The sequence below is a fragment of the Vipera ursinii genome (assembly GCF_947247035.1).
Source record: "Vipera ursinii genome assembly, chromosome: 7".
Classification (NCBI taxonomy): Eukaryota; Metazoa; Chordata; class Lepidosauria; order Squamata; family Viperidae; genus Vipera; species Vipera ursinii.
The window spans coordinates 2202872-2229642 of record NC_139521.1 but is presented as its reverse complement, the minus strand read 5'-3'; the positions used below and the strand labels follow the sequence as shown (position 1 = coordinate 2229642).

Here is a 26771-nt window from a genome sequence, read left to right as displayed (position 1 = left end):
ACATTTGTCCATTTCAACCGGATCACCCAGTAAATATAATTCTATATCTACATCTAGATAAAATTCTTTATAATAGTACCTTCCAAGAAATGTAGAATAAAGTTTTGCAATAAAGGGCATCATGAGGAAAAGTGATGGATCGTCATATCAGCTGCCAGAATATCAGCCCGCAAGGCAATAAACAGAACGATAATCATTGGATTTAGGTACCCAGCAGAATGCAAGGGGCATTAAACTGGAACAGAGCACAGCACATCTCAAGATATGAATTAATTCTCCTTTTTTGATAGTGGTGACCTAATATTTCACCTTGAAGCAAAAGGCTAATTTTCTTTTCAGCAGCAGGGGCTTACAATAATCTTGGTAACCAGGTTTCATCCTGGTTGACTTCTCAGAGGCTGGAAATGAAAACCTTGAGGAGTTGTTTTTCCTCCCCCACGTGCCAGCAAAATTTATAAACTGCAACTTCGTCTACATAAATTTGTTCCAAAGATCTAAAGAGCCCCTAGTTAGAAGAGTTTCCCTCCAAATATGGGGCAAACCTTATCTACAAATTGCTTTCTTTGATCTGAAGGCTGGTTTGTATACTGTGGCTTGTCAACAAACTATTGTTTACAGTGGAATAGGACAACTCACCGTGGCCAAGTCACCATGGCCAACTTGTCTTGGGATTCAATTCAATTTTAATTATTAAAAATAATATTTTTTGCCATTCAAATTTTGTCCCTCCTTTGGCATCCTTTCTTTAATGATTCTATTCCACTGTTTCTTCCATATTACTCTTGTCCCATGGCGAGTTGTGCCACGGTAGCTGGATGTGGCAAGCTGTCCTAGATCCATTTAGAGAGCAGTGCACACACAATCAGACACCCGACAACAGAGGTAAAAAGGTTGCATGTAAGAGCAATAGGGTTTATCTCACCCAGTTTTGGGACATCCCATGAGTTAATGCTTCTGGAACATGAGGTAACATTTTTAGGGCAATTCACTTCCTTAAAAAACTTTTTTTTCTCTCCATAATTTAATCTAGCCAGGAGGAGAAAACTTGTGAATTGCTTCCCCCGTGTACCCTCTTCTTTCTCTCTATCCTGTGTCTGCACACCAGAAATGGCGTTCCTGCATATCATACAGAGATACAGCAGCTAAATTGTTCAACAATTGTTCTCTAAATTCAGCCTTCAAATAATTTAGGTCCGTAAAAGACCAAGTGCTCTAGAAAGTTCATAAATTGCACAAACCACAGAACCTACAGTACTAAAATATATAGATAGCTAGATAGATAATTCCTTGAACACAAACCTCAACCAGCACGTCTGGAAGCTTTTAGAAAATTCGTTTGGTTGAGGAGAGGGGGGCGGGACACACTATATTATAATTTTTGTTAACAATGGCATGTGCCTGAAGTCTCGAAAACATTGGATCGAGGGAAACGCGGTTTTAAAGCTCTTGCTGAACACCTGACCCGATTGATACGTGACATGATATAACACATGGCTAGATGTCCTACTTGTGGGTCTGATAACGATGAAGAACGTGGAGTGCGTTGGACTACTACAGGACTACAAATGAGAGAGTTTTTAGCAGTGATGGGCAGTGTTTGCCCACAGATCTCTAAGAAACAAGTGGTGTACCTGCCCACAGGCCTGCCTTAGCCTGGAGACAAGTAGAGGACTTCACTTGTTCCCTGCATTGAGCAGAGGTGAGGTAAGGCCTTGACCTTACTGATGTTTTGAACGGGCATCTTGTGATTTAGACATGACTTAAGGGGTCCTGACAACCACTGTTACCCATCACTGGTTCAGTCGTCTCACTGAGCGCAAGTCACTGGCCCACGTTCCCTGTTTTCCCTCCACGCAGATCCCCAGCATTCTGTCCTTGGTCCTCCAGTCTCAGCTTCCCCCTTTCTGCTACAAGGCAGTGGTGCTCAGGTCCACTTGCTCTGCTTTTGTGGCCTTGGAAAGGCAGTTCTCTTCATCGGCCAGCGATACGGGATTCTCGTGAACTTCCATCACTTTTGGGTGCTTGGCTTCTTCGCTTGGGTCACCCTTGTTCTGACAATGTTTGCAACAGCAGCAGCAATATCTGCCACAGGCGACACCCACGGCAGTTATGGCTTCATCCCAGGGCCGCAAGGAGTGCATCCAGCGAGGAAGGAAGTCCCAATTCCGAAGCTTCTCGGGGAGCAGGTGTGGCTTCTTCTTCTGCAGAAGGTGGACGGTGAGCACGAAGATCAAGGCCGCAAAGATGGGGATGGCCACAGCCACCAGGTACGGCCAACCGGCCACCGAAAGGCCAAACACGGCCAACGGGATCAAGAAGAAGCAGGAGAGGAGGTAGAAAATGGCAAACCATCGGTACTTGGCGGTGATGTTCCCCAAGGCCTTTGACAAGCGGATGGGGATGCGCATAAAAGGTATCGGGTACCAGAGGATAATCCCAGAGATATTGAAAAAGAAATGGCACAGGGCAATCTGGAAACAAACACAGTTCAAAGGAGACATCAGAGGAACACCAAGACAAAGCACCACATGGGCATAGCCTACAATTATCCCTTGTTTAATTTTCTGACACCGAAACCTCTCCTATTATCTGGCTTATTGAGGCCTCCCAGGTTGTATAAACATCCCGGCTCCCTGCTACACAACTCCCAGTTCAAAGGAATTAGGAGCCATGCCAGAAAAAAAAACAAAAAATCTTTAAACAGCTCCCATGGCTGTTAAAAACCAGTAAAACCCGACGGTTGATCGGCTCACATGGTATTTTCCATCGCAGAATAATAAGCAGTGTATGCTTAGACTGCATACGTATCAAGAGCCAGCATGTTTTAAAGCCCCCCTTCCCCCCCCCCAGTTAAAATGAACGCTTTGGGAAAGATGGCAAGTGTCAAGGCTGAATTTCTAAGATGCTTGCTAACTTCTCTCGCTACTTGGCTTGCCACAGAAACAGGGGGCGGGGGGGGGGGAAAGAAAGGAGAGTTTTTAAAGAAGTTGTCCGTGGACCACGAGAGCCAAGGTCACAAAAGCAGATGTCTGATGGAGAAGTGGAGCGTTCCCATCATAAGCTAAAGAGGCGTCATTGGGCAACATGAACACTTGGTGGGTGGGTGGGGGGTTATGGAAAGCTACTGTTAACTAACCAGATTTTCACGTGGAAAAGCCAGGGTTGATTTTTCTTCTTCAATGCCGGGATGTGTATTCAGTAAAATTTATCTTTTAGGGCACTTCAAAGCTTTTCAAGCTTCCTCAGGGTTGAATTCGCTAGCCGGATGGTTGTGCCACAAGAGCATTTAAACACGGGGAAAGAGCTTTAAGCTCTCGTCTCTACAATGTTCTTGATCGGACCGTGATAGGTTTTGTGAGTTGAACTTCAGGAATCGGATTAGGGTACATTTTGCCCTCTGCATTCGATACACGAGTGCTTCTTGGCTTTGAAACCAAATCCGAATTCAGGAGAAAATGGTCGAGGCTGGCTTCCATCTGAACCAAAACTGAAAAAGGGTCATCTGTCAAAGAAGAGATGGCTAGCGGGAGGGATGATGGCTACCTTTCCGACTTTGAAGGGCTTCACAGGAAAAAGGAGGTGGATATGTTCTCCACAGTGTCTATGGGATGGGGCAAGAAGCCAACAGATAGTAGCCTTATAGAGGGAGACTTTAGACAAAAATCTCTTCTTAAAAACTAGCGTTGGAGCACCCACAACTTCTGGAGGCGGGTTGTTCCACTGATTAATTGTTCCTCACTGTCAGGAAGTTTCTCCATAGTTCCAGGTTGCTTCTCTCCTTGACTAGTTTCCATCCGTTGCTTCTTGTCCTGCCCTCATGAGCTTTGGAGAACAGCTTGACTCCCTCTTCTTTGGGGTAGCCCCTGAGATACTGGCAGACTGCTATCACGTCACCCCTCGTCCTTCTCTTCAATAAACACATGACGCCAGCTCTTAATAACAACTACAACTAAGGGTAGGTATTACAAAACACCGCAAGCCACTGCAGTCAAGTTGCAGTGTTGTGTTTTTTCCTCTCTTCTGATCCTAGCCCCAGATCCACTTAATCCCAGTTACTACAAGCTGCATTTGGGGCTTGGTAGCTAAAAATAGCCACCCAGAGTTTCTGCTTCTTTTCTGAAGCAGCACAGGGAACCAGGTTTAAATCCTTGGTTTGAAGTAACAAACTAAGGATGCCCGTTTTTGGCCCTTAAAGGAAAAGTTCGTGGTGAAGACAACGTAAAAACCCAAGAGAGATGGGAGTAATTTTAGTTGAATTGTATGTTCTTTCAACAAGAGAAGCTTTCAGATATCAAAAAGTGCTCACCTGTAAAGAATATTTCAGTCGATTTCCAGGACTGGCCATTGCAGCTAAAATAGCTGTTGTCGTGGTCCCGATATTTGATCCCAAGGTGAGGGGGTAGGCCCGTTCTATACTTATAACCCCAATTCCTGACGGGAAGAAAACAGGAGGAGTTGCGTCATTTCACTGTAATTATATATAATTACATCTGCATCAATTTGTTTTGAGCAAGTGGCTTTCCCAGAGTCCACCATACTGGCTCCTCGGTCTCAAGTGTGGGGAAATCCAGAAATCCAGGCAGTTCAAACTGATATAAAGGTTTACGGCAAGATTAAGCTCTCTACAAAAATCTGAGCTACTAACAGTCAAAGCAAATTGGCGGGAGACAGTAGCCGTGGTGGCGCAGTGGTTAGAATGCAGCATTGCAGGCTGATTCTGCCTACGGTCAGCAGAATGATCATAAATGTGAGTCGGTGGTCAAGCAGCCGCCTGTAAATCCCGTGACCGTGGGGAGACTGCGATGGCCGTAAGTGTGAAATCGATTGTTCCTTTTTCTACAGGGCGTTGTAACTTTGAACGGTCACTAAATGAGCCGCTGTAAGAGGAGGACGGTCTGTACTGTGGTATACAACGCAGCAGCTACCCTGTTTCAAATCAATCCAGCGAATGAAACATCGACAGATTCTACTTTGTTTAAATGCACACACACAAAGTATAATGACAGAAAGGCCCGCTGTGTTACATACATACATAAAAACTCTCTTACCAACAAGTGGAGTAATAGCAGATGTGAACACTGAACTGCTTTGAACAATGAAGGTCATGCCAGCTCCAACGAGCATAGCCAGATAGCCAGTTACCCAAGAAAACGGAAACGGAAAATCTGGAAAACGGAAAGAGAAGAGATGCCAGGTTTATGCAGCACGTTGTATTCTACTTAATCCTTTGTCTTAAATACTGTAACAGAATAACAGAGCTGGAAGGGACCTTGGAGGTCTTCTAGTCCAACCCCCTGCTTAGGCAGAAAGCCCTCTACCATTTCAGACAATCTCTTCTTAAAACCCTCCAGTGTTGGACCACCTACAACTTCTGGAGTCAAGTAGTTCCACTGGTTAATCGTCCTCACTGTGAGGAAATTTCTCCTTAGTTCTAGGTTGCTTCTCTCCTTAATTAGTTTCCATCTGTTGCTTCTTGTCCTGCCTTCGGGCGCTTTGGAGAATATTCTATTCTATTCTATTCTATTCTATTCTATTCTATTCTATTCTATTCTATTCTATTCTATTCTATTCTATTCTATTCTATTCTATTCTATTCTTTCCGTATTCTATTCTATTCTATTCTATTCTATTCTATTCTATTCTATTCTATTCTATTCTATTCTATTCTATTCTATTCTATTCTATTCTTTCCGTATTCTATTCTATTCTATTCTATTCTATTCTATTCTATTCTATTCTATTCTATTCTATTCTATTCTATTCTATTCTATTCTATTCTATTCTATTCTTTCCGTATTCTATTCTATTCTATTCTATTCTATTCTATTCTATTCTATTCTATTCTATTCTATTCTATTCTATTCTATTCTATTCTATTCTTTCCGTATTCTATTCTATTCTATTCTATTCTATTCTATTCTATTCTATTCTATTCTATTCTATTCTATTCTATTCTATTCTATTCTATTCTTTCCGTATTCTATTCTATTCTATTCTATTCTATTCTATTCTATTCTATTCTATTCTATTCTATTCTATTCTATTCTATTCTATTCTATTCTATCCGTATTCTATTCTATTCTATTCTATTCTATTCTATTCTATTCTATTCTATTCTATTCTATTCTATTCTATTCTATTCTTACATTTTCTATTCTATTCTATTCAGAAATACTTTTGACCTTATAACTGCTACGAAGAAGCCACTTTTCAATGTCTTTTCAAAAACATATTTTTGCACTTTTTGTTTTTGTGATTTTTGTTCAACTTTCGTTTTCATTTCTTGCACTTTGTGCTTCTTCCCCCCCCCCTTTTGTATTTCATTTTTATCTTCTTGTTTAAAACTTTAATAAAAGATACCAAAAAGAAAAAAAAACAAGCAAACAGACAGTAAGAAACGCTTACCTGTATTGAGTGTTTTCTTGATGACGTTGGCGACTTGTCCTTTGAGGACCGAGTTGAGCAGTTTGACGATCAACACCAAGCAAGTGCAGAGGACGAGCAAAGAGAGAGCAAGCAGGATCAGACCAACGGCCAGGTCCTGCAGCTGGGATTCTGCAAAAATGTGCTTGCCTACAAAAGGAGTCAACAAAAAGTTAAATGACATTAAATGTCCCATTGTGGCAGGAAAATTGATGGTCAGGGTTGAAAGTCAAGATGGCGACTGTACAATCACAACTCCACTAGTATTTTTATGGGCAATGCTTCAGATGTGGCCAGCATCTTCACTTTTTGGACTATTTTTTTTTTTGCTGGTACTCGTGATCTGAACCATTCCTTCCTCCTTTGCCAAATTCACATGTAACTTAAGTATTAATTCAGATGCTATCCATTTGCACTTCCACAAAGTACTGGTGGCCCTTGACTTACAACTGTTCGTTTAGTGACGGTTCAAAGTTACAACAGCACCCTTGTGACTGTCGCAACATCCCTACGGTCACATGAACAAAATTTGGATGCTTGGTTCATATTTATGACGGTTGCAGTGTGCCGGTGTCATGTGATCCTCTTTTGCAACCAAATAAAATCAAGATTCCTATAACAAACACTCATTACTAACTTAACAACCACAGTTAGAACAATTAATCAGTAGAACTCCTTGCCTCCAGAAGTTGTGAATGCTCCAACACTGGAGGTTTTTAAGAAGAGACTGGACAGCCATTTGTTCGCAATGGTATAGTGTTTCCTGCCTGAGCAGGGGTTGAACTAGATGACCCCCAAGGTCCCTTCCAACTCTTCTCTTCTCTTCTACTGTATTCTGTTCTGTTCTGTCCTGTTCTATTCCTTTTGCCCCCATTCAAAGCCAACAGGGATTCAGTTGTCCTTCTAACAGGATGGCCACCAACTTCTTCTCTATTCCAGCAGCAACGTGTCCAGCACCAAACCTGACATTTTCCTTTCATAATATCTGGTCACCTCCTGCTTTGAAAACAGATCTTAAATCTTCAGAGAACAGTAAGGCAACCGTTTTTTCCTTACATTTTGCAAGATATTCTGTTTGCGACACATTCTTGACAGTCCAAGTCATGTTTCCATTGATCCAGCAAAGATCTGGAGATGTGCAGTTTTCGGAGGCTGGGATGGTGGTATTCAGTTCAGCCTAGGCATTGACATAAAATAGTTCAATGAAAACCGGTCCATTCACATTACGCTAATTTAGGCTCTATTATTATTATTATTATTATTATTATTATTATTATTATTATTATTATTATTATTATTATTATTATTATTATTATTATTATTATCATTATTATCATTATCATTATATTATTATTACTATTATTATTATTATTATTATTATTATTATTATTATTATTATTATTATTATTATTATAAAACATGACAGCCACAGTCGCTAATTCATCTTAGCTGTGAAAATGATGGAACTATGGACCCTTTTATGCTGGTCCTCTTTCTGTCTGCCAACCTCACCCATCACGGTGAAATATTAATTCACAGAATAAGAGGATCCCAAGGCTGGGAAGGTCTTCTAATACAAACGCCCAGCCCGAGGCAGGAAACCTCGTCCTATCCCAAACAAATGGCAGTCCAACCTTTTCCTGAAAACCTCCAGTGATGGAGCACCCACTCCTGGCAATCCTATAGATAAGTCCCTGCAGCTTTCTTGGCAAGATTTCCAGAACTGGTTTGAAACTGTGAAGTCCTTGGTGCTCTCTGAGCTTGGTGGTTTTCCTGCAGATGTTTCGTGACCCAAACTAGGTCACATCATCAGTGCTAATACAGAGTGTGCATGCCTTCTGGGAGTGATGATGTTACGTAATTTGGGTCATGAAACGTCTACATGAAAACCACCAAGCTCAGAGAGCACCAAGGACTCCACAGTTTCTCCTCCTCCTCCTCCTCCTCCTCCTCCTCCTCCTCCTCCTCCTCCTCCTCCTCCTCCCAAACCCCACTTCCTTCTAGCACTGATGATGTTCCCTAGTTTGAGTAATGAAACATCTGTAAGACTACCGAGGACCCCACTTCCTCTTCTTCCTACTCCCCCTCCTTTCTGCAAACTCCCCTCCCTTCTAGTACTGATGATGTTACCTAGTTTGGGCCATGAAACGTCTGCAAGGAAACCACCCAGCTTAGAGAGCGCCAAGGACCCCACAGTCCTTCTCCTCCTCCTCCCCTCCACAAACTCCACTTCCTTCTAGCCCTGATGATGTTCCCTAGTAGGGTCATGAAATGTCTGCAATAAAACAAGCAGGCTCAAAGAGCACCAAGGACCCCACAGTCTTCCTCCTCCTCCTCCTCTTCCTCCTCCTCCATTCCATAAACCCCACTCCTTACTAGCACTGATGATGTTACCTAGTTTGAGTAACGAAACATCTACAAGAAAACAAGCAAGCTCAAAGAGCACCAAGGACCCCACAGTCTTCCCCCTCCTCCTCCTCCTCCTCCTCCTCCTCCTCCTCCTCCTCCTCCTCCTCCTCCTCCTCCTCCTCCTCCTCCTCTCTGCAAATTCCACTCCCTTCTAGCACTGATGGCGTTACATAGTTTGGGTCATGAAATGTCTGCAAGAAACCACCAAGCTTGGAGAGCACCAAGGGCCCCTCATGTCCACCCCGAGCCACAAATATTCCCCTGTATTGGTTTGAAATGTTGGGCTGGCCCATGGTCTCTCAGATGGTTACATGCCTAAGAAGAAGAACTAGAACACACGCTCTCCCAATTTCTAATCCACTCTCTTTAACCACTATCCCAAACTAACTCTCGCTTACTACTAATAACACCCAGTTAATGAATATGAATCCATTTGAACGGTGATTATACCCTGAGCTTCTCTTCCAGATCCCCATATAGTTAAACACTACAGGTGAAGATAGTTACAATACAAGGAGTCCTTGACTTACGACTGCCCAAAATGTTCATGGCTAAGCGAGACAGGTTGTGCCTCATTTTACAATCTTTGTTTTGTTTTTTGCCACGGTTGTTAAGTCAGTCACTGCAGTTGTTAAATAAGCTTTCCCCCATTGACTTTGCTTGTCAGAAGCCAGCTGGGAAAAATTACCAAAAGTAATCACGTGACCCTTGGGCAAAATGCAACCGTCATAAATGCGGGCCGGTTGCCAAGCAACCACATTTGGATTGCAGGATCGCAGAAATGCTGCGTCAGTGTGGAAAACGGCCACAAGTCGCTTTTTCCCCAGTGCTGTGACAACTTCGAACCATCACTAAACAAATGGAGGCATGTCAAGGATGACCTCGATTTGCTTTCCCACTGTTTGAATTTTTATAATATCCCACGCGAATCAAATTAGGGTACGTTTAGGCATACTGTATATTCGGATTCTAGGAGACCAAAGTTCAGTAGGATTATATTGCATTATAATATATCCACTTTCCAAAACAATACAAAGAATCCCAGTTTGGGGTTTCTAGAAGAACGAATACGTAGCACATTCTCATGCACTATTACCCCACTTCATTTAGTGATTGGTTATCAGAGGGAAACATAAAAGCGACTCATTAAACAATCAGCCAGCATCTTATCTGCATAAAAAAAAGGTTCCTTAACTCAACACTCACCAGGCTGGTTTTAGTTTTGCACCAAACTTTCACAAGGCTTTTGTTTTTCGCTGATTCATCTCCCGTGGCGATTGCACTTATCACCGACTTATCGAGCTATTAATCAAAGGAAGCGAAATGGAAATCAAATTTATGGTGTCAGTGGAATGGTGCACCTCTAATCAGATGGACTTGCCTTGCATCTTCCGAAAGGCCAGCTCAACCTGACTCATCATATTTGAAAAGGTAACACCACAGCGAAATGAAATATCACTTATTAACAAAATGGATCTCGGCAACTAGCCTTTTAGGCATCCTCTGTATTGTGGCCAAGAAACTTTTTTTAAAATTTTGCTTTGTTTTGTTTTTGCTTATTCTGATCTTCAGGAGAAGCTCTGAAGATTAGAATCGACTTGAATCCAGTGTCAAAGCTGCTAACATCGGATGTTTTTGCATTGACAACAGATGGAAACGTAGCCAACTTTTTCCCTTTCGCTTTTAGAGTTAAATGATGCTGGGAGGAGGGGGGATGTGAATGAGAGTCCATCTAGACATAACAACACTAAACGTAGCGTGAGAATCAAGGTTACTGAGCTCAGAGCTGATAAAAGAATTGGCGGGCTGGAGAGCTGGAGGGGAAGCCCGGCTTCAAGCTTAATTGGGGAACGTGATTTATGACTGTTAATTGGAGGAGGGAATTGTACTTTGATACTATGTGTCCAGGGGAGGGGGGAATTCAGCTTTTAATTTCGATTAGGTAGGTGCTGATATTCTGCTACTCGAATAAAAGATCCTTTAAGGTAAACAATGGCTTGAAGTTCTTTTGAAGAGTTTCATCTGTCGGAACCATGAAATTCAGTGTTACAGAACATGCATTGTGACATTTCCATAGAAGAAGCTGCTCTTGTGTTGTTGTTTTTTTCCAAGTATTAATTTGAGGTTCTCTGGGTGCCCAGAACAGAATGAAATGTATCCTGGTCAAAAAAAAAGAGGATTGCCAGTGCAGAATAAGGATAATAGCACTAGATTAAATCAACAAGAGCAGCATCAGAACCGCATGTCACCCTTCCAATCTTTAAAAGGACGAAACAAAGAGAAGGAAAAATGCGAAAAACAAATCCCACCGGGAAGACTTTTTCAAAAAGAATATTGTAAGTGTGAAATAATGGCGAGGCAATGATACTGGTTGTCTAGAGTAGAAGGTTTTAATTTTCTGAAAGATCGAACGAGATGTCCACTGAGGCTATGAAGATTCAAGGAGTCTAACATGAGGTGTTAGTAATCTAACAAGACCTAGATGGGTAAAGACGTAGTTGGGATTCTGAGCTTGGAAAGACAGTTGTTTGCATATTCTTTGCAGCCTGTTTCTCAATAATAAAACTCATAAAATTTATGCAGTACTTGTCCCAAAGATGCTTTTTCAGGAGGCAATTGGGATTTCTCGTTTTTCTTTGAAGAGGTTTCGCTTCTCATCCGAGAAGCTTCTTCAGCTCTGACTGCATGGTGAGAAACGGAAGGATTTATACTCCTTGCAGAGAGCTGGTCATTTGTCTCCTTTTAGAGAGTCCTTGAGGCCACTTGGAGGTTTATCTGTGTCCTTAGAGTCACCTGAATGGTACAAATGTGTGTGGAGCCTTCTTATAACTCTTTCAGCAGTTCCAAGAAGGCTCCACACCCATTTGCATCACTCAGGTGACCTTGAGGATACAGACAAACCTCAGGTGGCCTCAATGGCTCTCTAAAAGAAGGCAAATGACCAGCTGTCTGAAAGGAGTAGAAATCCTTCCATTCCCCACCATCCAGTCAGAGCTGAAGAAGCTTCTTGGATGAGAAGCAAAATGTCTTCAAGGCAAAACAAAGGAAGTCCAGTTGCCTCTTGAAAAAGCATCTTTGGGACAACCTTGACCCTGGATGACAGAGAATCTCCACAGATGTTACGGAGTGATTTTTTTTTTCATTCCTAGCATTGCATTCGTGAAGGGACAATACAGGTCTGATTAAGCTGTTCTAGTAAACATTAAATCAATAAGGGAAGAGGTTTACCTGGATGATGAGTTTTGTGAAGGGATCTGTGATGACTTTTAGTAATTCCGGGGCGTTTTCCCCACTCTCCAGCTGAAACGAGTCCACAATAAGACTGGTCAGGCGGTAGAGATACTGAGAGACAACTTCAAGGGGCAAAAGGACAAACACAGAAAGCCAATTAAAGAAATCGTGGACAGTGGCGCCAGCGAAGGCCCTGGAGAAAAACAAAAAAATCAAAAGCGATCAGAAGAAATTCAGCAAAAGGATAACCAAAGACGTCAAAAGATGTTCAACAAAATAACATATTCTTTTTCCTGCAGATCTATGATGGAGAACACAGGTTCCAGGTTCTGCCATTCTATATTCCTTGCTTCATGGATTTTCTGGAATAAGAGCGGAATAATGATAACTCATAAGGTTTTTTGTTCTCAGCAAATTGATCCCCCCTTTTTACGACCCTTTAATCCCTTTACTCGGGGTGGAGTTGGGAACGGCTGAATGGACCTGAGCGTTTGCTGGCTGGATGCCCTTCCTGATGCCTACGTGGAGTTAGCAGCAGATATTTCGCATATTCACCTCTAGACCACCGTGCCCCTCTGCTCAAACTGAATGAACAGTGATTGTTTAATCAAAAGCTTCCCAAATTCAGGTGGATTCTGAGTTTATGAAGGCGCCAGTCTGAACAGAGCTTCTATCGAGCTGAGGAGTTATATAAAATAAATCCACCTCTCCTCAGCTATGGCACAATTCCAGGAAAGATTGTGTCATTTGTGAAATCCATGGGCCACCTGCTCCAAACACACTTAGGGCAGCTTGGATCCTAGTTCAAGGAATGGCTTTTGAGGACATGATTTTTAGATCTTTCCTCCTGTTGACCCTTCGCTTAAAGTTCTGAAGAACCAGACTTTTTTTGAGGAGTATAAGGGAAGACGCAGTCCTTGGCATACGAAAATGAATTCTGAAAATATTGGAAGAGGTTATGTGCCAAAAATGCGACTCAAGGCCTATTTCACTGATATCTACCAAAAAGTGGGGGGGGGGGATAGACATAGATTGCCTCATATTTAAATTAATTTAAATTAATTTAAATACGAGACAGTAAATACTAGGGGGAAAAGAGAGGAAATATTTAATGTAATTGTCCGAGATCTGTACTAAAGATATTTGTAGGTTATTGAATTGTTGACCAACTCAGCCGCCACGTGGCTTTTCAAATATTTAAATGTAAAACTAGAAAACCAATAAAATTTTCTTTTAAAAAAAAAGACGACATAGATTCCCATAAGGAAACAAATAGCTTGGATCAGCAGGCTTACGAGTTTATGCAAGGTTTTAACGCTGATGAATAAACTAAGAAAAACCATAAGTTGCTTGGATAGATGCAAGGCCAATCAAAGCCTTCATCCTTTCCAATATCCATTCCTTTCAGATGCGTAACTGTCAGAGCTTGTTGTAACTTATAACTAAAGTGCAGAGATAACCAGGCTGGGGAAAACAGAGAACAGGCAAAAAACGCAAGGAATTATTGCTTGTTGTTATTGTTGTTAAGTGAATCACTGCAGGTTGTTAAGTTAGTCAGCCGGTTGTGAAGGGAAATTGGCTTCCCTGTTGATTTTGGCCTTTCAGAAGTTCGCAAAACGACCCCCGGATGGTGCAACCGTCATAAATACGAGTCAGTTGCCAAGCGTCTGGATTTTGATAAGGTGACCTGGAGATGCTGCAAAGGTCCTAACTGTGAAGATCGGTTTTTAAGTCACTTTTTTTCAGCGTTGTTTGAACGGTCACTAAACAAGCTGTTGGAAGTTGAGGACAGATTATGACATCAACATTTAGATTTTGCCAATCTTATAGGTTTCTTGGCTTTTCTTTCTCAGCCGTGACGTTGTTATCCTTATTGCTACTAGCATGCCTTAAGATAACAATAAATAAATAAATAAATAAATAAATAAATAAATAAATAAATAAATAAATAAATAAATAAACCTTTATTGTCAAAGTACAACATGTGTACATTGAGATTAACTGAGCCTTCCCCCGTGCTCTCTCCCCCCAACACACAGTGACAACAAACCCTCCATCCCACCACACCATGTGAACCAACAACACCACACACCGGCCTCCCAAGTCAATTCTGCATAAGATGATGTCCCATTTAAAAGCCTAACAGCCCACGGATAAAAGCTATTTTTCAGCCTGTTGGTACGGCTGGCTATATTCCTGTATCTCCTACCGGATGGTAGTAGAGTAAAGAGATACCGTTCAGGGTGTGAGTCATCCCTGAGAATCTTCCTCACTCTTCCAAGGCAACGAGCCCTGGCGAGGTCATCCAGTGGTGTCAGGGAACAGCCCACAATGTCTTGTGCTGTGCTCACCACCCTCTGTAATACTTTCCTGTCCGCGGCTGTCAGACCAGCATACCCAAACCACGATACCATACGAGAGGACGCTCTCTATGGTAGACCGGTAAAAGAGGGTCATTAGCTGTTGTTCTACCCTGTTCTTCCGCAAGATCCTAAGAAAGTGAAGCCTCTGTACCTTCTAAATTCATTCCTGTCTCCGGCCTGCATAAGTGCCACAATGGTGTTTGTAACCGAAGTCCCAATGTTGGCTCCCATTATGATCGGGATAGCATGCTTAACATTCAATACTGCAAAAATAAATAGGCAATAATAAGTACAGCTGACAAGGGGATGAACGAGACAAACGGGTTCATGCCTGACGTCTCCAGTGCACGGAAGATAACTAATTCCCAGTTCTCCCAATTCATTTCTACCAAACTTTTGTATAAGCAGAATTTATACAGAATATAACGTTTGTATAAAAAACAGAGACACTGAATCAAAATCGGGTGAAGTCTTAGTACCGCTTTATATAAAACCTCCGTAAGGTCACCCCTGGAATATGCTGCATCCAGTTTTGGTCCCCACGTGACAAAAAAAGACGTTGAGACTTTGGGGGAAAAAGTGCAAAGAAGAGCAACTAGGACAGGGGTCTTCAAACTTGGCCCTTTTATAACTTCTGGACTTCAACACCCAGAATTCCTCGGCCAGCGTGCCTAAAAGGGCCAAGTTTTTGGAGCCCTGAACTAGGATGATGAAAGGCCTGGAGACTAAAACATATGAAGAACGATTGCAGGAACTGAGTATGGCCAGTCTCGAGAAAAGAAGGACCAGGGGTGACATGAAAGCAGCATTCCAGTATTTGAAGGGCTGCCACAAAGAAGAGGAGGGGGTCAAACTATTCTCCAAAGCACCAGGACGAGAAACAACGGTTGGAAGCTGATCAAAGAGAGAAGCAACCTGGAATTAAGGAGAAACGTCCTAACAGTGAGGACAATTAACCAGTGGAACTCCTTGCCTCCAGACGTTGCGGGTGCTCCATCCCTGCAGGCTTTTAAGAAGAGAGTGGACAGCCATTGGTCTGAGATGGCATAGGGTCTCCTGCCTGAGCAGGGGGTTGGACTAGATGACCTCCAAGTTCCCTTCCAGCTCTGTTACGATCGATTGATTGAAACTAAGGCTTTCTTGCTTGTAACTTGCCCCTAATTCAATTTTTTTAATCCCCTCTTTGTGTTGTTTTGAAGTTTTGTTTTGTTTTTTCCAAAAACTTCAGCAGCAGAAGGTTTCACACCAGAACCCAGGTGAAGAGTCAAGGTATTTCTCCATACAATTTTTCATAAATTGCATCTGGCAGTTATACATTGGTCAGCAAGGATCGTTGTTCTCACACCGGCTTCCTTTCAGCAGGGGCTCCTACAAGCGCTATCCTTCTCCAAGGCCATCTTCATCCTTAAACAATTCGTTGGATAAATACTGTTGTAAGCAAACCATCAGTCCAATCTCACCAGAAAAAAAAACACCAAGCAGAATAAAAGAGTCGGAAGGGACCTTGGAGGTCTTCTAGTCCAACCCTCTGCTCGAGCAGGGAAGCCCTAGACCACGGGTCGGCAACCCTGCGGCTCCGGAGCCACATGCGGCTCTTTAAGCCGTCTCCTGTGGCTCTCAGTCCTCCTCCGCCGTTCTGGGAAAAAAGTGGGATGAAGGCAACAGCTCTCCAAACGGGCGGCGGCGGTTTGGAGAGCTGCGCGTGCCTTCCGCGCAGCTCTCCAACCCTCCGCCGCCCCGTTGGGAGAGCTGCTGCCTTCCGCGCAGCTCTCCAACCCTCCGCCGCCCTGTTGGGAGAGCTGCTGGCTTCGTCCGTGCATGTTTTGCCTTGTTCTGCGCATGTGCGTGCGTGCACGCATGCGCACGCACATTTTGCGGCTCCCACTTTTTTGTGTGTGTGATGGAACCGGTTCCGAGTGGCTCTTTTGCTGTTTCAGGTTGCTGAACCCTGCCCTAGACCATTTCAGACAAATGGCTGTCCGGTCTCTTCCTAAAAAATACCCCTCCAGTGATGGAGCACCCACAACTTCTGAAGGCAAACCGTTCGACTGATTATTTGTTCTCACTCTCACGAAATTTCTCCATAATTCTAGGTTGCTTCTCTCCTTGATGAGTTTCCATGTCCTGCTATCAAGTGCTTTGGATAAGAAGTCATTCTCCCTCTTCTTGAATATTAGACAGCTCCTCAAATATTGGAAGGCTGCTATCATCTTTCCCCCAGATCAACCCCAAGTAAGTCTGGAGAAAAGATGGTTTTCTGGTGTTTGGCATACATGTAAGAAAGAAACATGCAGGATGAACCACCAAGAAAACATTTTCAATGCAATGCAATGCCATACAATAATTTAATTTATCAAGTGGTTCTTAAGCGGATGCTCTGTTTTAGACCAGCAGACTTCCCTTTTTTTCCTCTTGTTTAATATTTTTTTCCCCTTGAGGAAATGACTGAAACAAGAGTTGTGCAATTACAATCTCGCTGAAGATTGGGTCCATTTCTGTTGAGGATGGCAAAAGAATAATCTTTATGGTGTCTTCTCATTTAAAGAAGGATGTCGCGAAATGCTGTCGTGTGTGCTTTTCTTCATCTTAGTGGAGCAGTGGGCTAATGCCTCCTTGGTGGAGCCGTGGTGGAGCAGTGAGCTGATGCCTCCTTAAGTAACACCAGCTGCCTGCAATTAGTGCAGGTTCGAGTCCCACCAGGCTCAAGGTTGACTCAGCCTTCCATCCTTCCCAGGTAGGTCAAATGAGGACCCAGATTGTTGGGGGCAATAAGCTGACTTTGTAATAATGCCGCTTGGGCGGGGTGTGAAAAGCCCTAATAAGCAGGCATATACATAGAATGAAGGCTACTGCTAAGCTTGTAAGCCGCCCTGAGTCTTCGGAGAAGGGCGGGATATAAATGGGATTAAAATAAAAAAATAAAAAAAATCTTTGTAACACTGGTAGGTAGTCCCAAAGGGGCTTTTTTTCCCGGAGGCAACTGGACTTTTTTGTTTTTCTTTGAAGATGTTTCGCTTCTCATCCCAGAAGCTTCTTCAGCTCTGACTGGATGGTGGGGAAGGGAAGGATTTATACTCCTTACAGAGAGCTGGTCATTTGCATTCTTTTAGAGAGTCATTGAGGCCACTTGGAGGTTTGTCTGTGTCCTTATGACCCAAATGGCCTCAGTGACCCTCTAAAATGAAGGCAAATGACCAGCTGTCTGCAAGGAGTATAAATCCTTCCATTTCCCCCACCATTCGGTTAGAGCTGGAGAAGCTTCTGGGATGAGAAGGGAAACGTCTTCAAATTAAAAACAAAAAAGTCCAGTTGCCTCCTGAAAAAACGCACCCCTGGGACAACCATGACCTGGATGACTGAGAATTTCCAGAGAGACTGGTAGGGAAAAATGATACCAGCAGAATTGCCCCCTCTTGTTTAAAATACCCATTATTAGTTGCATGAGTTGACTGCTGCCTTTAATTTCCCTGTTTTGCAGCTATCAAACTCCCAAAATGAGTTATAACATCCAAAACCTGTTATATGGTTGACTCACGTGAAGAAGACACCATGCTGACAATGATGGAAGATGATGTGCTGGAACTTTGCACCATCACTGTCACCAGGACGCCAATGACCAGGCCTGCCACGGGATTTGATAAGACGGAGCCATCCTTGAAAATGTCCCCTGCTGCTTTGCCTGTAAAAATAAAAAAAATCAGGTAGTTTTCAACTTACAACAGTTCATTTAGTAACCGTTCAAAGTCACAACAGCTCTGGAAAAAAAACGACTTATGACCATTTTTGACACAACCACTGCAGTATCCCCGTTGGTCATGTAATCAAAATTTGGATGCTTCGTGACCAGTTCATATTTACGACGGTTGCAGTGTCCCAGGGTCATGCGGTCCCCTTTTGTGACCTTCTTATATGCAAAGTCAGTGGGAAAACCAGAGTCCCTTAACAAGCCTGTTACTAACTTAACAACTGGAGTGATTCGTTTAACAACTGCAGCAAGAAAGGTCATAAAATGGGTCAAAGTTCACTTAAGAAATGTTTCGCTTAGCAACAAAATTTTGGACTCCATTATGGTCATAAATGGAGGACTATCTGTATTACAGCTTTAAATAACCTTCATAACACTAGAACGTCCATAACAATAAGAACTATCTGATGCTCCTCATGAGGTATGAACCATAGCATGAAGGACAGAGGCTTATATTTGTTAGAAATTCTGTTTATATAAACCAAAGGTCCCCAATCTTTTGGGGCACCAGGGGCCGGTTCCGTGGAGAGTTTTTTCGCAGACCGGAGGGAGTGTGGTTTTGTGTATTGCCTGCATCCCATGGATGGGGCTTTGCTGGTTTGTGTAGACCAGTTGCTGGCATGCTGCAGCCCAGTACTGGTCCATGGGCTGGGGGTTGGGGACCCCTGATATAAAGCACCACACAGAGAAAACAAAGAGTACAGTCACCATATGCTTTACTGCTCAGCTATTTAACTGTAACAGGAAACAGGAAACTCTGCTTAGAACAAAAGAGCATCGAGTATGTACCATAGATCCAAACTTGTAAACACTGCCATTTACTGGCTGGATGCTACTGTAGTTGTTGCATATAAAGCACACACAGAGCAAACAAACTGTACAGTCACCATGTGCTTTACTGCTCAATTATTTAACTGTAACAGGAAACAGGAAACTCTGCTTAGAACAAAAGAACGTTGAGTATATACCATAGATCCAAACTTGTAAACACTGCCATCTACTGGCTGGATGCTACTGTAGTTGTTGCATAGAAATACATTCCAACAACAAATCCCAACAACATTATTTCACCAGTCTTTCAAAGAGGCGAAAAAGTGTCCATTAAATGGTATTTAACTACAATGCCTGTCTCCATAGCATGCGAGTCTTGCAGGGAAGGGAACTTGTTTTCTTAGCTGATGAAGATTACAGTGGTTCACACAGCTTTTTGCATATGGGTGTATACACCGATCTACCTACTTCAGCTGTCTGTGAACGGTGTTTTATCTATTGACTCTCATGCATAAGAAATTCTTCATCACAATGTGCGTTACCAAACACTTGAGACCCAAGATTAAGAGATTTGTTTGGGTAAGAGATTAAGTCCCAGATTGTCAGTTACCTGCAAGTGGCTACAACAATGCAGGTTGAAGGAAACAAACAGGTCTCCTCCGCACCACACCCACAATCTCCCCCTGTGATTGACAGCTCTTATGCCCAGGGCGCCTCAAAGAGGCTTGCTGTGTTCAACTAAGTGAGCCCAGAAAAACACAGGTTAGCCAGCCTCACTCCGAGAACTCCTTTGAGCTATTAGTGCTCTGCCTAGAGAGTCTTTCAAGGACCCCAGTATGAAATGTCGGATGGAAGAAATAGTAAGAGTAATGAGCCAATTGAACAGCTAATCTCCGAAATGGCATCTCAGTCCGGGGAAAACCTAGGGGGGGAAAACAACATCTCGGAGTATTCAAAGCGACTACACCTTAATTGACTTGTTATAAAGAAATCTGGGCAATACCTCTTTAGGTTTCTGTGTTTGATCTAGTCAAACATTTTTATTTATTTATTTATTTTAATTCCATTTATATCCCGCCCTTCTCCGAAGACTCAGGGCGGCTTACAAGCTTAGCAGTAGCCTTCATTCTATGTATATGCCTGCTTATTAGGACTTTCACACACACACCCAAGCGGCATTATTACAAAGTCAGCTTAATTGCCCCCAACAATCTGGGTCCTCATTTTACCTACCTGGGAAGGATGGAAGGCTGAGTCAACCTTGAGCCTGGTGGGACTCGAACCTGCACTAATTGCAGGCAGCTGGTGTTACTTAAGGAGGCATTAGCCCACTGCTCCACCAAGGCTCATTAAACATGCCTTACTTGAAATGGGTGTTGTTCTGGTTTCCTTGGTCTTGTCCATCTGGGTGAGGCTTAGCAATGAGAGCGAGCGAAGATGCCACGGCACAAAACATCCCCTACAACAGGGGTCTTCAAACTTGGCCCTTTGATGACTTGTGGACTTCAACTCCCAGAATTCCTCAGCCAGGCACACGTACCTGGCTAAGGAATCCTGGGAGTTGAAGTCCACAAGTCATCAAAGGGCCAAGTTTGAAGACCCCCTGCCCTACAATGTGTGCTTTGCTTTCTTTGTGGTCTCTTCCTCCCAAAGATGGTTTTATTTGAAAGGCAACTGGGCTTTCTGAGTCTTCTTCAAGACATTTCACTTCTTATCCAAGAAGCTTCTTCGGTTCTAGGTAACTGGTGGGGGAATGGAATGGAACGGAAGAAGCTTCTTGGAGATGTCTTAAAGAAAAATCAGGAAGTCCAGTTGCCTTTCAAATAAAAGACCCCTTTGCAACGACCATGGACCTGGATGGCTGAGAACCTCCGTGGACATTTAAGGACTTAGATGCATCTTCTCAAGTCTTCTAGCCTAAATAACAGCCACGAGGATCCCAAAGGCGTTTTTTCAAGAGGCGACTGGACTTTCTCATTTTTCTTTGAGGACATTTCAGAGCTGAAGAAGCTTCTGGGATGAGAAGCGAAACGTCCAGAGAAAAACAAAGGAGTCCTGTGGCCTCCTGAAAAAAAGGCACCTTTGGGACAACCATGACCTGGATGACAGAGAACCTCCATAGACAGTCATGAGGATCTACCCTTTAGAATTTCATCAGCAGTTGGATGAATTTATAAAGATGTTCTGAGACTCCGCTGGGGAACTGATCTCTTTTAGATAAATGCAACTCCTTGGACACAAGCCAGTTAGAAATCTCTAATTAAAGCAGGTTTTCCATACGAACCCAAGATCAAGGCCAAGCAATCAGCCTAGAGTTGTGATTAGAAGGTTTGTTCAGGACTGCGGAGTCCCGGCTTCGAGACTCCCGCTTCAGCTACAGAGCTCCCCTGGATGACTTTGGCCCCTGCCTTTTCTCTCTGCCCAGTCTAACCGACAAAATTGTTGCCACACTGTGGGGTGTGACCTTATGTAGGCTGCCAAAAGCTTCCTAGAACGGTGTTTACCAACCTCAACAACTTCAAGATGGATGGAGTCCAAGGCTGGTTAGGGATTTCTGAGAACTGAAGTCCACCCAACTTAAAGCTTGTTGACACGCTGCCTTAGAGGAAAGATTAATCGCTACAGGTAATCCTCAACTAGTGAGAGCAATAGTCTTGCCTATAATGAGGTCTGGGTGTGAGAGTAGGACACTAAGAAAGGCTGTGCGAAGAAGAATTGATCCCTTTGGACTGTGTTGCTGCCATAAATTATTGCATATATCCTGAGAGCAATCAACAGAGAGACGCTGAATCGTATAAAACCAGAAGTTTCACTAGAAGCCAACATCACGGGGCTACGTCTGATGTACTTTGCCCATGGCTTGTGTGCAAATTCACTGGAGAAGCCCATGATGCCAGGAATGCTTGCAACTCCAGCACCACAGAGAATCCAGCTACCTAAGATTGCTCCTCCATGGTACCACTAATCCTGATTAGGTGATAGGTTTTTTTCCAGCCAGCATAAAAACAGATTCGCTTTTGATTCTTTTTGAACCGTCCTAGATGCTCGCAAGTAGATAAAGCTTTATTTGCATATTCCTCTGCCTTGAAGGGCGATTCTTGTTGAGATGCAGGGCTTCAAAAGCTTTGTTCTGCAGAGGGGGAGACAACAGGCTTGCCGCATCCTTCAATCAAGTGCGTTGGGACAGTGGAGTTAGCGACATAGAGAGAGACTTGAAATTCTTGCCTTACCTCCGACTAGTTGGAAGGCAGAGCTGAGCACGTCCAAGGAGCAGACGAAAAAATAAAGCAAGCCCAGCAGAAGAATAAATTTCCCGATGCCTCGCAAAATATAGAGGGCTTTGTGTTTCCGGTCAAGCTCTGGAAAGACAAAGCGAGAGTTGGTGTGTAATTAGCAGCAATTATTAAGTCTTCCATCACAAGAATCTTAAATATAAGTCCAGAGAGTCAAGGTTGATATCCCGGGCCCTGTGGATAATAAACCAAAAGGAATGTTCTCGTGATTAAAATTTAACTTTAGCTAAAAGGAGTTGTGGGTTGGGTTTTATTTTATTTTTTTACGAAGCTTTAAAAAAACAGGACATGGTGGCTCAGTGGGTTAGGGCGCTGAGCTTGTCAGTTCAGGTCGGCAGTTTGGCGGGCCGAATCCCGAGTGCCGCGTAACAGAGTGAGCGCCTGTTTCTCGTCCCAGCTTCTGCCAACCTAGCAGTTCGAAAGCACGTAAAAATGCAAGTAGAAAAATAGGGACCACTAGGGTGGGAAGGTAACAGCGTTCCGTGCGCCTTTGGCGTCTAGTCATGCCGGCCACATGACCACGGAGACATCCTGGGACAAGCGCTGTCTCTTCGGCTTTGAAACGGAGATGAGCACCGGCCCCTAGAGTTGGAAACGACTAGCACGCATGTGCGGGGGAACCTTTACATTTACCTTACCTAAAAAAACAGCTGTATTTTAAAAGGGCCCTTTACTTTGAAAGAGAAAATACCAATTCACGTTTAGATTCTTTTGTTGATAGCTCTCGTCCCATTTCATGCAGCAAAAAATTAAAAAATGAAGAATGGAAGGGATTTATTATCACAGAAAGGCCCTGCCATTGGAGAAAGAGAACTTTAGGTTCCACTACAACAATCGTCCTGGTTCCAATCAAATACATCCAAAGGCTATCAAGATGGGGCAGTAGGAGGTCTGGAGGATGGAAGGTGGTGCCTTTAAAATCCCACCCCCCACGACCTTGAACCCAGGGGGTCTCCCTGGCAAAACCTCTGGGAATCCACCATAGGCTTAGCTGAAATATCCGCCAACACTTTCAGGAAAAGTGCCATCAGCCCATATTTTAGAATTCTCAATCGCTTTAAAATTTTTAAAGCTACTCCTGCTAGAAGTTGGAAAATCATGGCATAAAGGAAAATAAGCATCGTAACCCAACACTTATCTCTTTATCTCTCTCTCTTTATCTCTCTCTCTCTCTATCTATCTATCTTTCTATCAATCTCTTAGTATCTCTCTTTCTTTCTGTCTATCTCTGTCTATCTATCTATCTTTCTATCAATCAATCTATCTATCTTACTATAGTATCTCTCTTAGTATTTCTTAGTATCTATCTATCCATCTCTCTGTCTGTCTTTCTGTCTATCTATCTTAATTTCCACCTATTTATCTTAGTATCTATCTTAGTATCTATCTATCATCTATCTATCATCTATCTATCATCTATCTATCTATCTATCTATCTATCAATCAATCTATCTATCTATCTACACACACACACAGAGAGAGAGAGAGAGAGAGAGAGAGAGAGAGAGAGAGAGAATATACCAAAAATCAGGTCCATAACCAATATTAGGCCCCATAAAAATTTATTATATACTGTAAATTACATCAAAAGTTCAGATTGGTTGCTTTTTCCTTCTAGACATCTAGACATCTCTTTTGATGCATGACCGTTGAACATACTTAAGTACAGTAACATTAACAAAACATATCAAGGTTCAGACAGATAGAGATAGATAGATAGATAGATAGATAGATAGAATTGATTGATTGATAGATGATAGATAGGGATGGATGGATGGATGGATGGATAGATAGATAGATAGATAGATAGATAGATAGATAGATAGATAGATAGATATGATTGATTGATTGATTGATTGATGATAGATAGGGATGGATGGATGAATAGATAGATAGATAGATAGATAGATAGATAGATAGATAGATAGATAGATAGATAGATAGATAGATAGATAATGATGATGGATGGATGGATGATGGATGGAGATAGATGATAGAGAGATGATAGAGAGATAAATAGACGGACAGATGGAGATATGTAGATATGTAAATATGTATGTCTGATAATATTTGCAGAATTTTTGGTGCTGTGCATTAACTGGGTCTCAAGAGAATATCAAATGTGGAGGCAGAGGTTATCACTGGTTTTGTGGTGGTGTGTCATGCCCCCATTTGCTTTCCAAGCAAAGATACAAAACAGAGAAGACAGAATGTTGGGGTCATGAATGAAAGGAAGCAATGCCTTCCAGAACAAAACAGAAACCCACCTGAATGGCCTTTTCTATTTCTTTTCCAGGTGTAGAACACCCAACGAGAAGAAATGAGAGGGAAGACGGCACAACCTGGAGAAACGGAAACGAAGGCCCCCCGTTCTCGGATGATCGAGCCTTACCTGACCATTGGATTCCAGTGTCTTGAAGCTCCGGCAGGCTCCACGGATCTTCTTCTTCTTCAGATTCAGTGGTCAGAGCAATGGTGGAATACGCAGGCAAAAGTTCCAGCTGATTCCCCAGGGAATTGGCCCCATCTGATGGACCAAACAAGCAAGCCAACATGTGAGATGCGGACATATTAAAAAAAAAACTGGTTGTATTGGAGATACAGGAGAAAGGAGAGGATAGATTAGAGGAATGGACTTTAGTGTTACCTTTGGTGTCTTTCGTCTCTTTTTCAGACATGATCTTCTTGGACTTTGAGGAAGCTTCTTCAATATATTTATTGGTGTCTGTGTCCTCCAGTTCCGGCCACGGAGCCATGTCCTGCAAGGCATTGAGGCAGAAGAGAAAGCTCCGTATGAATGCTCCACTACCATATTTCTAAGGGTTCCTTATGTCAGACTTGGGGAAACAGAAATCCATTCCTTAAAAGCAACTGGCTTAGTTGCAAACCATCACCTGACGTATCTGAGCAAGGGGCAGTAGTTGGCCAACCTTGTTGGTTCTTCTGGTTGGAAGCTAAGCAGGGTTAGGCCTGGTTAGGATTTAGATGGGGGGATTTCTAAGGAAACCCCGGGGCTGTAGGCTAGACTGTGTCCCTGGAGAAAATACCATTAATAAAGGAGAACATTTGTAGCTCAAGGTTGACATGAGAGGTGCTTGGTGCTCTCTGAGCTTGCTTGTTTTCTTGCAGACGTTTCATGAACCAAACTAGGTCACATCATCAGTGCTAGAAGGGAGGTGGGTTTGCAGAAAGGGGGAGTAAGAGGAGGAGGAGGAGGAGGAGAAGCAGAAGGGAAGGAGAAGGAGGAGGAGAACAATTGTGGGGTCCTTGGTGCTCTCTGAGCTTGGTGGTTTTCTTGCAGATGTTTCATGACCCAAAGTAGGTCGCATCATCAGCACTAGTCTGATGGACTGAGAAGCTCCATAGATATCCAACACTAGAGGTTTTTAAGAAGAGATTGGACAACCATTTGTCCAGAATGGTATAGGATCTCCTGCTTGGGCAGAGGGTGGACTAGAAGACCTCCAAGTTCCCTTGCAACTCTATTATTATTGTTGTTTACATTCTTTGAGTTTCTGTTCATAGATAAGAGGGACACTTCTACACAACCAACTGCTACCTGTTTCTCACTCTTACCCCGTTGCCTTGGTCAGTGTTCCCTCTCTGCTCTGCCCTTGCAAGCTCTACCTGTAATCCTCAATTTACAACGATTCATTTAGTGACCATTCAAAGTTACAATGGCACTGGGGGAAAAAAGGGACCGATGGCCGTTTCCCCACACTTTATGACCCATTGCGTCAATCCACGCCGTCACGTGATTTACGTTTGGGTGCTTGACAACTGATCCACATTTACGACGGTCGCAGCGTCCCCTTTTGCGACCTTCTGATGAGCAAAGTCAATGGGAAAAACCAGATTCGCTTAGCCACCAGGTTGCTCATTTAACATCTGCGGAGAGTGGCTTCACAAATGTGGCAAGACAAGTCCTAAAACGGGACATAACTCACTTAGGGCTCAATCGTGGTCCTAAGCTGAGGACTGCCTGTATTACCTTCCTCCGTCCACTCAGTGGGAAGAAGCAAAAAAATGACCTTCCATAATTATTATTATTATTATTATTTATTGAATTTTTATACCGCCCTTCTCCCGAAGGACTCAGGGCGGTGAACAGGGCATATAAATAGAAATACAAAAGTTAAAAAAAGATTAAATAATTGCCCAATTAAAACAATCAGAATGTAAAACCCATTAAAACCCTAACGTTCCCCCATCAGGCCAGGCCAGCTTGTTCGAATAAATGGGTCTTTAACCTGCGCCGGAAGGAGCGAAGATCCGGTGCCATCCGGAGCTCAACCGGCAGTTGGTTCCATAAGGCCAGGGCGCCCACAGAGAAGGCCCTCCCCCTGGGGGCCGCCAGTCAACATTCTCTGACCGGTGGCACCCTGAGGAGGCCCTCTCTGTGGGAACGCACAGGGAGGAGGGGAGTCGACACCGGCAGCAGGTGGTCCCCGAGGTACTCCGGACCCATGCCATGTAAGGACTTTAAAACCATCACCAAGACCTTGAACTGCACCCGGAAGACAACTGGTAACCAAT

General features: G+C 43.2%; 1 protein-coding gene across 2 annotated transcripts in view; it reads right to left on the bottom strand.

Annotated features, from left to right (window-relative positions):
- Positions 1-718: 718 nt before the first annotated feature.
- Positions 719-26771, bottom strand: part of SLC34A2 (solute carrier family 34 member 2) — an 87427-nt gene continuing 61374 nt past the window's right edge. For both annotated transcript variants that reach the window (XM_083367654.1, XM_083367655.1), the window contains 12 exons: positions 24883-24994; positions 24628-24762; positions 22173-22301; positions 17962-18105; positions 14578-14689; positions 12061-12256; positions 10039-10134; positions 7480-7600; positions 6406-6573; positions 5049-5165; positions 4307-4431; positions 719-2471 (listed from right to left, as the gene is read on the bottom strand). In XM_083367654.1, coding sequence (XP_083223780.1) covers positions 1908-2471; positions 4307-4431; positions 5049-5165; positions 6406-6573; positions 7480-7600; positions 10039-10134; positions 12061-12256; positions 14578-14689; positions 17962-18105; positions 22173-22301; positions 24628-24762; positions 24883-24994 — 2019 coding nt within the window. In that variant the 3' untranslated portion in view covers positions 719-1907. The remainder of the gene's footprint in view (positions 2472-4306; positions 4432-5048; positions 5166-6405; positions 6574-7479; positions 7601-10038; positions 10135-12060; positions 12257-14577; positions 14690-17961; positions 18106-22172; positions 22302-24627; positions 24763-24882; positions 24995-26771) is intronic.